The 14145-nt window shown below is 45.9% G+C and overlaps 1 protein-coding gene across 1 annotated transcript in view; it reads left to right on the forward strand.

Annotated features, from left to right (window-relative positions):
- Positions 1-14145, forward strand: part of MAP4K2 (mitogen-activated protein kinase kinase kinase kinase 2) — a 63862-nt gene that overhangs the window by 39032 nt on the left and 10685 nt on the right. The window contains exons 17-25 of the mRNA XM_087705322.1: positions 1544-1580; positions 2412-2577; positions 3972-4084; positions 4909-4950; positions 5355-5439; positions 6145-6224; positions 7886-7946; positions 10705-10828; positions 13137-13195. Coding sequence (XP_087561448.1) covers positions 1544-1580; positions 2412-2577; positions 3972-4084; positions 4909-4950; positions 5355-5439; positions 6145-6224; positions 7886-7946; positions 10705-10828; positions 13137-13195 — 767 coding nt within the window. The remainder of the gene's footprint in view (positions 1-1543; positions 1581-2411; positions 2578-3971; positions 4085-4908; positions 4951-5354; positions 5440-6144; positions 6225-7885; positions 7947-10704; positions 10829-13136; positions 13196-14145) is intronic.

The raw sequence follows: 14145 nt of genomic DNA on the forward strand, positions 1-14145 counted from the left end.
TTTACTTCTATTCTATTCTATTCTATTCACACCCTCTTATCTATTCTATTCTATTCACACCCTCTATTCTATTCTATTCTATTCCTTATTTTATTCTATTCTATTCCTTATTCTATTCTATTTCTTATTCTATTCCATTCTATTTCTTATTCTATTCTGAATCCTATTCTATTCTATTCCCATTCCTTTTACTTCTATTCTATTCTATTCACCCCCTCTTATCTATTCTATTCTATTCCTTATTTTATTCTATTCTATTCCTTATTCTATTCCTTATTCTATTCTATTCTTTTCTTATTGTATTTTATTCCTTATTGTATTCTATTCCTTATTCTATTCCATTCTATTCCTTATTCTATTCCATTCTATTCCTTATTCTATTCTATTCCTTATTCTATTCTATTCCTTATTCTATTCTATTCCTTATTCTATTCTATTCTATTCCTTATTCTATTCCTTATTCTATTCTATTCCTTATTCCATTCCATTCTATTCCTTATTCTGTTCTGAATCCTATTCTATCCTATCCTATCCTATCCTATCCTATCCTATTCCATTCCATTCTATTGTAGCCTCAATATGGTTCCTACCCAAACCAGGTAATCTTCAACTTATGACCACCATTGGGAACAGAATTCCTCTTGCCAATCAAGGTGGCTGTTAAAGGGAATTGTGCCTGATTTTACGACCTTTTTTGTCATAGTTTGTTAGCCAAATCCCCGCAGCTGTTGAATGAAATACTTGGTCATTGAGTGAATGTAGCTTTCCCCATTAATGCAATAACAGAGTTGGAAGGGACCTTGGAGGTCTAACCCCCTGCCCGAGCAAGAGACCCTAAACCACTCCAGACAACTGTCTGTCCACTCTCTTCTTAAAAGCCTCCTGTCAACTCATACAGCATCCCTGGCCTGCTCTCGAGTTGCCATAGGCATTGGGGGGGGGGACTGACAGAGCAGCTCAGCAGCCACAACCAGAAGCACATTCCATGCCTACCTTTCCCAAGGCTGTTTCCCAGGTTACCAGAGCCAGCCGGAAAGGCGTGTTTTCTACAGCCCTGGGAAAATGCTCCAATGGAGACTATGATTTGTGACACACCCTGGGAGGAGGGAGGGAAACAGGGTCATAGTTGAGCCGTAAATTATGTGGGGCAGAGCTGACTTCACTCGGGTAGGTGCCGACATGTTGCTCCTAATAAATAACTGGATTTCTTTTGAAACTTGGCTCAAGGCTCATGAGTTAATTAGGGCATCCGTCGGAGCCCCTGACACCTCCGTTGTGGGAGCACCTGCAACTTCTGGTGGCAAGCCGTTCCACTGGCTAACTGCAAAACTCACTTAAACATATTTCTCACTTAACAACTTACATGTTGGTTTCAGTTGTGGTTGCAAGTTGAGAACTATCTGTGTTTTCTTGGTAAAAATCATGTCCCAGGAGTTTCTTTTGCTGAATATGCCAATGGGAGGGTTGACATCTTTGGATTCCCCCCCCCACACACACACATTCTCTTATTTTGTTTCTTTTTTTTTTTCCTTTTCTTCCTTAGGAGTCTAACCATCCGCCCAGCGCATCCTACAGAGCAGGTATGCTTCTGGGTTATTCAAACTACACCTGTTTCCTGAAAAGGCCACTTCCTTTGGGTTTTGCAAACTATTGTGAGAATTCTATCATTCTAGAATATAGTTCTACGGAATAACAGAGTTGGAAGGGACTTGGGGGTCTTCTAGTCCAACCTCAGGCAGGGGACCCAATTGGACAACCAAATATGAGCCAAACGTGGGGAGCGGCAGCCAAAAATGTCAATGTAATCCTAAATTGCATTAACAGAGGGATGCAATCAAAATCACGTTAGGTACTAATACCACTCTAAAAAGCCTTAGTAAGACCATATCTAGAATCCTGCATCTCGTTTTGGTCCCCACACTATAAAAAAGATGTTGAGACTCTAGAAAGAGTGCAGAGAAGAGCAACCAGGATGATGAGGGGACTGGAGGCTCAAACATATGATGAACGGTTGCAGGAACTGGGCCTGGCTAGTCTAGGGAAGAGAAGGACCAGGGGAGACAGGAGAGCATCTTCCAATATTTGAGGGGCTGCCACAGAGATGAAGGGGGTCAAGCTATTCTCCAAAGCACCCGAAGGCCAGAGAAGGAAGAATGGATGGAAACTGATCAAGGAGAGATTCAACCTGGAAATAAGGACAGTGAGAACAATTAAACCGTGGAACAGAAGTTGCCTTCGGAAGTTGTGGGAGCTTCACCTCTGGAGGCTTTCAAGAAGAGACTGGACTGCCCTCTGTCAGAAACGGTGTAGGGGTCTCCTGCTTGGAAGTGGGGTTGGATTAGATGACCTATAAGGTCTCTTCCAAATCTGTATCTATCTGTATCTCTTTGTTTCCCCCTACTCCTCTGCAGACCCAGGAAGAGCAGCGGACGGGGGGACTTGGGGAGGAATTGTCCAGCACTATCAAAAGAGGACCCTTTTGGGATTTTCTCAACATGGAGCTCACGTATAAGGCTCCCTGGGAGCAGGATGGAGAGCGCTCGGATCTGGAAGGGCCCAGGAGCCACACCGCCCCAGGTAAAGAGGTATTTTCCACTTTGTATTCCGAGACCAAGTGGCTATCAAAGAATAGAATAATAATAATAACCAAGAGTTGGAAGGGACCTTGAAGGTCATCTAGTCCTACCCCTCTCCCACCCTACACCATTTTTCACCATCCTCAGATGAGTCAGACTTCTTATTCCACACTCCCAATAAATATTCCACGTTTATTTCATCAAGATGTACACAGGTGGTCCTCGACTTACAACAGCTCACTCAATGACCGTTCAAAGGTACAAGGACTGTTTTTCACACTTAGTGACCACTGCAGCAGCCCCATGGTCACGTGATCAACGTTCAGATGCTTGGCAAAAGGGCTGGTATTTATGACGGTCGCGGTATCCTTGTGATCCCCCTTTTGCGTCCTCCTGACGAGTCAGTGGAGAAGCCAGATTCACTTTAACAACTCTGTTTCTAACTTAAAACAAGTGCAGCAATTCACTTAACAACGGTGGCAAGAAAGGTTGTAAATGGGAGCGAAACTCGCTTAGCAAATGTCTTGCTTAGCCACGTACATTTTGGGCCCATTTGTGGTCGTAACTCAAGGACTGCTTTCATTTATGTCTAGTGCCAGGGGTCTCCAAACTTTGGCAACCTTAAGACTTGTGGACTTCAACTCCCAGAATTCCCTAGCCAGCAAAGCTTTCCTGGCTAGGGAATTCTGGGAGTTGAAGTCCTCAAGTCTTAAAGTTGCCAAAGCTTCCCTGGCTAGGGAATTCTGGGAGTTGAAGTCCTTAAGTCTTAAAGTTGCCAAAGCTTCCCTGGCTAGGGAATTCTGGGAGTTGAAGTCCTTAAGTCTTAAAGTTGCCAAAGCTTTCCTGTCTAGGGAATTCTGGGAGTTGAAGTCCTCAAGTCTTAAAGTTGCCAAAGCTTTCCTGTCTAGGGAATTCTGGGAGTTGAAGTTCTCAAGTCTTAAAGTTGCCAAAGCTTTCCTGGCTAGGGAATTCTGGGAGTTGAAGTCCTCAAGTCTTAAAGTTGCCAAAGCTTTCCTGGCTAGGGAATTCTGGGAGTTGAAGTCCTCAAGTCTTAAAGTTGCCAAAGCTTTCCTGGCTAGGGAATTCTGGGAGTTGAAGTCCTCAAGTCTTAAAGTTGCCAAAGCTTTCCTGGCTAGGGAATTCTGGGAGTTGAAGTCCTCAAGTCTTAAAGTTGCCATGTTCGAGCACCCCTGATCTAGTGTATCAAACTGAAGGATTAGGGGGTGACATGGTAGGGCTCTCCCCATACTTAAGGGGCTGTCCCAGAGAAGAGGGGATTGGCTTATTCGCCAAAGCACCAGAAGACAGGACCAGAAATAATGGGTGGAAGCTTATTGAAAAGAAATCCAAACTGCTTTCCTGCTAGTGATTTTGTTATTTCTCTTTCGACAACAGGCAGCACAGCCTTCGGTGAAACGCCAGACCTTCCTGTGGTGGATTCTCCCAAGCCTGCGGACTGCCTCCTATCCACTGAGTGGGCCACCATGAAGAAGAAGGAAGAAGCCACGGTAAGCATGCTAAATCAGGATTTTTCAAACTGTGTTTGGTGGTTGGAGGAATTGGATATGGCTAGTCTAATGAAATGGAGGTAGGGACAGATTTTATTTTTCCTGGGCTCCAAGGTCACTGCAGATGGGGACTGCAGCCAAGGAATTAAAAGAGGCTTGCTCCTGGGGAGGAAAGCGATGGCAAATCTAGGCAGCATCCTAAAAAGCAGAGACATCACCCTGCCAATCAAAAGTGCCTCTAGTCAAGGCTGTGGTTTTCCCAGTTGCAACGGATGTCTATGAAAGTTGGACCATAAAGAAGGCTGAGCGCCAAAGAATGGAGGCCTTTGAACTCTGGTGGTGGAGGAGACTCCTGCATTGAGTCCCTTGGACTGCAAGGCCATCCAACCGGTCAGTCCTAGAGGAGATCAATCCTGGCTGCTCTTTAGAAGGACAGATCCTGAAGAGGAGACTCAAAGACTTTGGCCACCTAATGAGAAGGAAGAAGGACTCCCTGGAGAAGAGCCTCATGCTGGGAACGATGGAAGGCATCTGGTAACTGGCATACGGCTCTGGCCCCCTCTCTGCCTCCGACACAGAGCCCTCCTCAGAGCCTTCCCCAGACTCCAGGACTGGCCCAGGTTCCTCCCCAACCTCCTCGCTCTCCGAATCTGCTGCCAACTCTGCTGGCCTCTTGGTGGGCCACCACAACTAATTCTGCAATTGAACAAGGAATGCAGTTAGAGAGAGTGCCTTATTTGTTTTATGAAACGAGGAAAATATTGGAAAGTTTTTAAAAAATGTTCCTTTAATGCTTCCCCCTTCTCTCTCCATCACCTTTCCAGAGGCTGCTGTGTCATGGATTACCCCCTACGCCCAAAGTTCATGTAAGTTGCATTTCCTTCTTCCCTACACCCCCCCCCCCAAAAAAACCTTAATATTTTACTGCAAGTCCCCAAAGTGGTAGTTTTGCTCACTCAGAGGGGATTAGAAAAGTCTCAAATCTGCCTGTGACTAAAACAGGGGTGGGGAACTATTACAAAACTATCCTTTTACAATCTGTGGACTTCAACTCCCAGAATTCCTGAGCCAGCTGGCTCAGGGATTCTGGGAGTCGAAGTCCACAAGCCATAAAAAGGGCCATAACAGCTCTGGACTTCAAGGAAGATTTGATGTGAAGTCTAGGAATGAGATGAAAAGGACAGTTGACAATGGAGGAATAAATCCCAGTCATTTCCTGCATACACAAACTCACTTCAATATCCAAATATTCCATTTCCTTCTTTCCCAGATGGGAGCTTGCTTTTCCAAAGTTTTCAACGGCTGCCCGCTGAAGATCAACTCAGCTACAACGTGGATCCATCCAGAAACACGAGGTAGGGATTTATTTCTCATTGATTTCTGCAATTTCCATTCCATCAGAAGATGGCCTACATAACATTGTTTCTCAGTCTTGGTAAATTAAGAGGTGTGGACTTCAACTCCCAGAATTCCCCAGTCAGCAGTACTTTATGATGGGTGGGCTTCAGCTCCCAGAATTCCCCAGCTGGAATACTTTAAAATGGGTGGACTTCAATTCCCAGAATTTCCCAGCCAGAATATTTTTTTAAATGGATGGACTTCAGCTCCCAGAATTCCCCAGTCAGAATATTTTAGACTGAGTGGACTTCAACTCCCAGAATTCCCCAGTCAGCAGTGCTTTAAGATAGATGGACTTCAGCTCCCAAAATTCCCCAGCCAGAATACTTTAAAATGAGTGGACTTCAACTCCCAGAATTCCCCAGCCAGAATATTTTAGAATGGATGGACTTCAACTCCCAGAATTCCCCAGCCAGTATGCTTTATGAGGTGTGTACTTCATAATACCCTGCCAACATGCTGGCTAGGGAATTCTGGGAGTTGTAGTCCACACATCTTAAAAATTGCCAAGGTTGAGAAAGAGCAGTACAATATTTCCTCGCAACACCAGCCCTGCAGGGTAGGAATTTATGGACAAGGGAAAACTAGAACTTGGGTCTCTCTCCATCCCTAATCCACCACATTCTCTTTCAATGTTATAAACTTCCTCTTCCGGTTTGCAGATCTGTATCTGGTGGTGGGAGCAGAGGAAGGTATATACACCTTGAATCTTCACGAGCTCCACGAAGACACGATGGAGAAGGTGAGTTCTCCTCAAGAGAAACACGAGGGGAGGATTGGGGGAGGAGATCTTGGCTTGTTTGACCGCTACAAGCCATGATTAAGCCACCCCTGTAGCAGGCCAGTGCCTCTGCTCTGTGCTTAAACTGCAATGAGTATGCTTGGGATTCCTGACTCTGTGTAAAATTTAGCAAGTCGCTTGAAATATTTTTAAATTAGTTGTTTATATCCCACGTTTATTATTTTTATCGGTCAACGCAAGGTAGCGAGCGTCCCTAATATTCCTTTCTCCTCCTGTTTTCCCCACAACGAAAATCCTGTGCGGTGAGTCGGAGAGAGAGAGAGACAGAGAGAGAGAGAGAAAGACAGACAGAGAGAGAGACAGAGAGACAGACAGAGACAGAGACCAGCCCAAAGCCATCCAACTGGCATTCATGCCTAAGGTGGAACTAGAATTCACCTTCTCCTGGTGATTGGTCCAAAGTCACCCAGCCACCTTTAGTGCCTAAGGCAGGACTAGAACTCACAGTCTCCTAGTGATTGGTCCAAAGTCACCCAGCCATCTTTCGTCCCTAAGTCAAGACTAGAACTCACAGTTTCCTGATGATTGGTCCAAAGTCAACCAATAAGCTTTCATGTCTAAGGCAGGACTAGAATTCGCCTTCTCCTGGTGATTGGTCCAAAGTCACCCAGTCATTTTTCGTCCCTAAAGCAGGACTAGAACTCACCTTCTCCTGGTGATTGGTCCAAAGTCACCCAGCCATCTTTCATGCCTAAGGCAGGACTAGAACTCACAGTCTCCTAGTGATTGGTCCAAAGTTTACCTCCCAGAGACCTATTAGATCGCACAGACTAGGCCTCCTCCGGATTCCATCTGCCGGCCAATGTCGGCTGGTGACTCCCCCGGGGGAGGGCCTTCTCTATGGCTGCTCCGGCCCTCTGGAACGAGCTCCCTGTTGAGATCCGGACCCTCACTACCCTTCCGGCCTTCCGCAAAGCGACCAAGACCTGGCTGTTCCGGCAGGCCTGGGGCTGTTGAATTATCCAGCCCCATCCTAAGTTATGAATGCTGTTGAATTTTTAAATTGTTGTCTTTTATTTTTTATATCCCCCCCTTCCCTTTTTATTTGTAAGCCGTCCTGAGTCTTCCGAGAGTGGGCGGCATACAAGTTAATTAGTTAATTAATTAAATAAATAAATAAATAAAGTCACCCAGCCATCTTTCGTCCCTAAGTCAAGACTAGAACTCACAGTTTCCTGATGATTGGTCCAAAGTCACCCAGCCATCTTTTGTCCCTAAGGCAGGACTAGAACTCACCTTCTCCTGGTGACTGGTCCAAAGTCACTCAGCCATCTTTCATGCTAAAGTCAAGACTAGAACTCACAGTTTCCTGGTGATTGGTCCAATAAGTCAACCAATAAGCTTTCATGCTAAAGTCAAGACTAGAACTCACAGTCTCCTGGTGACTCAGCCAGCCAACCTTCGTGGCCGAGACAGAACTGAACTCAACATTGCCTAATTTGTAGCCTGGTGCCTGAACTACTATACCAATGTGGCTGTCATGTTTGATGCCATCAGAAAAGGGCCCTGGGCGGAGTTTAACCAAGATTGATGGGCCCTTTCTCTCTCTTCCTCTGTTTCTCTCCATTTCTTCTCTTCTTCCCCTTTGTTTCTCTCATCAGCTCCTTCCCCACCGATGCTCTTGGGTCTACTGTATTAACAACACCCTCCTGACTTTGGCAGGTGAGTCTCTAGGGGGCACAGCTGGGCCTGGGAAATAATTTTTCTTTTTCCTGTTTTGGGGACAAATTTTCCATCTGCGGGGGATGTTGGTGCCAGCTAAATTTGACGGGTGGGGGGTGAGGAAAGCTCCTTGTTTAAAAGACTTGCGAAGGAAGTTCAGTCCCACTGCATTCCTCCGGGGTGGAATTTCTGCTTTTTGTGCAAAGGGATATCTGGAGTTTTTTCTAGGATGGCCAAAAACCAAGAGAATTTGGTTAGACACATTTGCATCTTCGTGGCCATGCTGGAAAACCTTTTTTTATATATACAGTATATATAAAGTTTTTTTAATTTTTTCATTTTCATAACATATAACCAGGTGTATACTATTACATAGCCAACATCGTATTGTATTATTAAATATTTACATCGATTCATCTTACCATCAACTCCCCAAAAACAATTATTGGCTCTTCTGCTCTCCATACACCGTATTTGTACCTTATCCATCACTTTCTTCCGCCTCTCTCCTCTCCCTCCCTACCTCCTTTCTTCCCTCTGTTTTCCTTCTCTTCTCTATTTCCCCTTCCTCTCTCCTTCTCCTCTCTCCCCTTTCCACTCCTCCTTTCTCTCCTCCTCTTCCATCCTCCTCTCTCCTATCCCTCTCTTCTTCCCCTACCTCTCTCCTCTACTTCCCACTCTTCATCTCATTTACTTGGTGTATTTCAGCTTCTGAGCGAGCTCCATTTTATGTTGATGGTATTTATAATTCCTTTTCAGTATACATATTTAATTTTAACATATATCTTCCTCCTTTTTAAAAAAAAGGGAGAACCAAAAAGTATACATATTATGCTTTTAAACACACACACACACCCCGCCTAATTTTGGCCGAGATGTAGACCTGGTTACAATTCCCAGCTATTCTCATCATTATATTTATATAATTATACATCCTTACACGCCCTCAATTTGTGATTCTATTTTTAAATCTCAATAGTTTCCCATTGTGAGTATATTTCATGTTCCCTCTCCATTTTTCCTTATCTGGGTTTAGATAACCCTTAATTGTCTATAAATGGCAATCCTTCCTGTTCAATCTTCATTACAATTCCCTTAATCTACTATATGAACCTTTGACGGGAGAGATTTCCACCTTGGAATTTAGTTCCAGAGCATTTGTCCTTCCCAAAAATCAGGCACAGTTCTTAAAATGGTTTGACCCAACGACAGCTAGTCCTCCACTTACAACCATCCCATTTAGTAACCGTTTGATGTTATAAAAACACTGAAAAAAGTGACTTACGACCCTTTTTCACCCTTATGGACATTGCAGCATCCTCCCATGGTCACATGATCAAAATCCGGACACTTGGCGACTGACTCGTATTTATGACAGTCACAACGTCCCGGGGTCACGCGATCCCCTCTTGCGACTTTCCAAGAAGCGAAGTCCATGGGAAAGCCAGATCAATTTAACATATGTCTTACCAGCTTAACCTCTGCAACGATTCCCTTAACAACCGTGACAAGGAAGATCGCAAAATGGGGCAGTTTACAAATGTCTCACTTAGCAATAGAAATGTTGGGTTTGATTGTGGTCGTAAGTTGAGGACCGCCTGTCCTGTTTTCTGGAGTTGGAGGCCAAGCCAGATTTGAAAAGGAAGGAAGTGAGTATTCTGGCCGAGGCTTCCTAAGAGCATGCAACAAATTTCTTGTCCTGAAAAAAAAAACCTTTTATTAATTGACTGTGAATTCTGCTCATTCACATCCAGCAAAGTCTTTCAAGGGAGGATTTACGGTCACAGACCTTATCTGGCTTGGAGAGCTGCCAGGCTGATCTCTGCAAATCTTGGCCAGGAGTCTCGGAGAGTCACGAACCAATTAAGCGAACTAATTGTCTCTCCTGCAAACTCCACTCCCCTTTTGCTCCTCTTTTATTTCCTCTGGGAGGGGCCATTCATCGTCCACCTGTGGCCTTCCTCCCAAGTCGACCCCTGTTCTTTAGCTGTTCCCTTCATCTGGCAGCTCTGTGCATGCGCACTCTGGGAACAGGCTCCAGCTGTTCTTCTGCGTCACTGATGTCTGACTCCGAAGGGAGCTGATAACTGGCATACGGTCCTGACCCCCTCTCTGCCTCCAACGCAGAGCCCTCATCAGAGCCTTCCCCAGACTCCAGGACTGGCCCATCTTCCTCCCCAGATTCCTCAGTGTTCAGAGAGAGCCGAGGTGGCGCAATGGTTAAATGCAGCACTGCAGGCTACTTCAGCTGATTGCAGTTCTGCAGTTCGGCTGTTCAAAACTTACCGGCTCAGGGTTGACTCAGCCTTCCATTCTTCCGAGGTGGGTAAAATGAGGACCCGGATTGTTGGGGGCGATATGCTGACTCTGTAAACTGCTTAGAGAGGGCTGAAAGCCCTATGAAGCGGTATATAAGTCTAACAGCTATTGCTATTGCTAACTCTGCCGCCAACTCCACTGACTGCTAGCAGGCCACAACAGTGAGTTTGGAGATTGATTCTGCAGACATCTAGCCAGGTTGAAGAGGCTCAAAAGGAGAGAGACTCCTAGAGTCAGATTAACAGAGCTGGAAGGGACCTTGTAGGTCATCTAGTCCAACCCTCCCTCGCCCAAGCAGGAGACCCTACACCATTTCTGACAGATGGGCAGTCCGGTCTCTTCTTGAAAGCCTCCAGGGATGAAGCCCCCACAATCTCTGAAGGCAGCTTCTGTTCCATGGGTTGATGGCTCTCACTCATTCCTTCCTCTCTCGTTTCAGGGAAGTCCCCCCAGATCTCTTCGCACAACCTCCTGGGTCTCTTCGAACAACGCCGTCAGCTTCAGAAGCGGCCGGTTCCTCTTTCCATTGCCACCAACCGACTGACGGAGAGAATCATCCCCAGGTGGGGAGAGGTGAGGGGGAGGAAGGGACAGAGGTCCCTAAGGAAGAGTAATGGCATGGTGGGGGTGGGGAGAATGGCCTTGGGAGAGATTGGTAGAAGAGATGCTGCCTAGGGCAGCGGCCCCGGGGCTTAGGGACTGGTTCTGTGGTTTTTCCGTGGACCGGAGGGAGCGTGGTTTTGTGTGCATCCCATGGACCAGGCTTTGCTTTCTTTGGCCGGCCCAGTGCCGCTCCACGGACCTGGGGGCCTAGGGACCAATTAGATAAGAGCAGGCCTGGCCCACAACTGCATAAAGAGCCTGGGAAGAAACTTAAGAAGGAATTTCTCCTTAATCAGTTAATGTGCTTGCTCAGCTCCCCAAACACAACAAACCCCAACAAACAATAGCAGAGTTGGAAGGGACCTTGGAGGTCTTCTAGTCCAACCCCCTGCCTAGGCAGGAAACCCTATACCGTTTCAGACAAATGGCTATCCAACATCTTCTTAAAGACTTCCAGTGTTGGGGCATTCACAACTTCTGGAGGCAACTTCTGTTCCGCTGGTTAATTGTTCTCACTATCAGGAAATTTCTCCTTACTTCTAAGTTGCTTCTCTCCATGATTAGTTTACCCCCATTGCTTCTTGTTCTATTCTCAGGCGCTCTGGAGAACAGTTTGACTCCCTCTTCTTTGTAGCAATCCCTGAGATATTGGAAGACTGCTATCATCTCTCCCCTAGTCCTTCTTTTCATCAAACTAGACCTACCCAATTCCTGAAACCGTTCTTGATATATTTTAGTCTCCAGGCCCCTAATCCTCTTTGTTGCTCTTCTCTGCACTCTTTCTAGAGTCTCCACATCTTTTCTACATCGTGGCGACCAAAACTGGATGCTGTATTCCAAGTGTGGCCTTACCAAGGCCTTATAACACTTCATGTGATCTTGATTCTCTCCCTCTGTTGATGCAGCCTAGAACTGTGTTGGCTTTTTTGGCAGCTGCTGCACACGGCTGGCTCCTATTTAAATGGCTGTCCACTAGGACTCCCAAAATCCCTCTCCCAGTTACTACTATTGAGCAAGGTCCCACCTATACTGTACCTGTGCATTTCGTTTTTCTTGCCTAAATGTAGAACCTTACTCTTTTCACCATTGGATTTCATTTTATTAGATAGTGCCCAATGTTCAAGTTTGTCAAGGTCCTTCTGTATCATAATGATTTTAATCAATGATTTCTTTATTAGACAGCCCTGGCAAAAAATCTCTCTCTCACCGCAGGCTAACAAGTCCTTCCGACCGGGAGATGAATAATTGTCTGTCACATCTATTCATCTCCGCCCCCTGCCTTTTATCCCCAGAGCTCGGGTGGGGCTTCACTAGCAGCGGTGGCTCTTCCATCCCAAGGACCGGCCCATAGATTTCCTCTGCTCTCCTCTCCTCTGTCACATCTATTCATTTCTGCCCCCTGCCTTTCATCCCCAGAGCTCAGGTGGGGCTTCACTAGCAGCGGTGGCATTTCCGTCCCAAGGACCGGCTCATAGATTTCCACTGCTCTCCTCTCCTCTGTCACATCTATTCATCTCCGCCCCCTGCCTTTTATCCCCAGAGCTCGGGTGGGGCTTCACTAGCAGCGGTGGCTTTTCCATCCCAAGGACCAGCCCATAGATTTCCACTGCTCTCCTCTCCTCTGTCACATCTATTAATCTCCGCCCCCTGCCTTTTATCCCCAGAGCTCGGGTGGGGCTTCGCTAGCAGTGGTGGCTCTTCCGTCCCAAGGACCGGCCCATAGATTTCCACTGCTCTCCTCTCCTCTGTCACATCTATTCATCTCCGCCCCCTGCCTTTTATCCCCAGAGCTCGGGTGGGGCTTCACTAGCAGCGGTGGCTTTTCCATCCCAAGGACCAGCCCATAGATTTCCACTGCTCTCCTCTCCTCTGTCACATCTATTAATCTCCGCCCCCTGCCTTTTATCCCCAGAGCTCGGGTGGGGCTTCGCTAGCAGCGGTGGCTCTTCCCATAGATTTCCGCTCTTCATTTAATGACCCCATAATAATCCCTTGTGGGGTAGAGTCTGGGCAACTGAATGGAGCAGCTAGAAAAGTGTTTTAATGGCCAGATGCCCTTCCTGTTGCCAGTGCAGAGTTATATTCAGCAGATTGTATTCTCATTGTGCCCAGAAAAAGAAATACCTGCCACTACCTATATATTTGCCATATGTATGTATGTATGTATGTATGTATGTATGTATGTATGTATGTATGTATTATATATATATTTTCCAGTAAATATATATATACTGGTATACGTTTTAATCCATTTTCCTTTCGTGGCAGGAAGTTCGCTCTGTCAGCCAAGATAGCAGATACCAAAGGGTGCCTTAAATGTCAAGTTGGTGAGTGGCCATTTCTCTTCCTTCATCAGCAGATTTTCCACCTTTCTTGAATTTGCCTCTGAATCCTTAATGTACCTTTCCCCCACTTTCAACTTCCAGAATTCCCCAGCCATCAGGGCCATTGCTGAGAATTCTGGGAAGTGTGAACTACGACTCCCAGAATTCTCCCAGCCAAGATGGCTGCCTGAGGAATTCTGGGAGTTGAGGTCCACGTGTCTTAAGGCGGCCAAGGTTTAGACGTGACTTGGAATATAGCAGGTTCTTTAGTGCCTGTTTAAATTACCCTTTTCATTCAAAACCCTGAGGACTTGAACCTTATTTATCTTTGAGAACAGGCCCGTGACATGTATCTCTTTTGTATGCAAAAAATAAAATAAAAATGCAGGTGTTTTTCCTGCACTGCAAGGATTGGAATTCAGCAGTTCTTAATTTTTGAATACTAAGGCCTGCAGAGGAAGGAAAGGAAGGAAGGAAAGAAAAAGGGGAGGAAGGTGAGCGGGAGAGAGGGATGGAAGGAAAATAGAGAAAGGGGAAGGGAGGATGGAAGGAAGGAAAAAAGAAAAAGGAGGGAGGGAGGAAAGAAGGAAAAGGGGAGGGAGGGAAGTGAAGGGAAGGAAGGAAAAAAGAGAAAGGAGAGTGGAAGAAAGGAAGGAAGAGAGAGAAAGAAAGAAAGAAAGAAAGAAAGAAAGAAAGAAAGAAAGAAAGAAAGAAAGAAAAGGGGAGGGAGAGATGAAAAGGTGGAAGGAAGGAAGAAAAGGAAAAGGGGAGGAAGGACAGAAGGAAAAAGGGAGGAAGGAAAAGAGGATCGAAGGAAGGAAGGAAAGAAATAGTGGAGGAACGACAGAAGGAAAAAGAGGGAGGATGGAAAGAGGGTGGAAGGAAGGAAGAAAAGGAAAAGGGGAGGAAGGACAGAAGGAAAAAGAGGGAGGAAGGAAAGAGAGTGGAAGGAA

Source organism: Thamnophis sirtalis, unplaced genomic scaffold (genome assembly GCF_051295495.1).
Source record: "Thamnophis sirtalis isolate CommonGarterSnake01/CBP01778 unplaced genomic scaffold, rThaSir2_p1.2 scaffold_2, whole genome shotgun sequence".
NCBI classification, from domain to species: domain Eukaryota; kingdom Metazoa; phylum Chordata; class Lepidosauria; order Squamata; family Natricidae; genus Thamnophis; species Thamnophis sirtalis.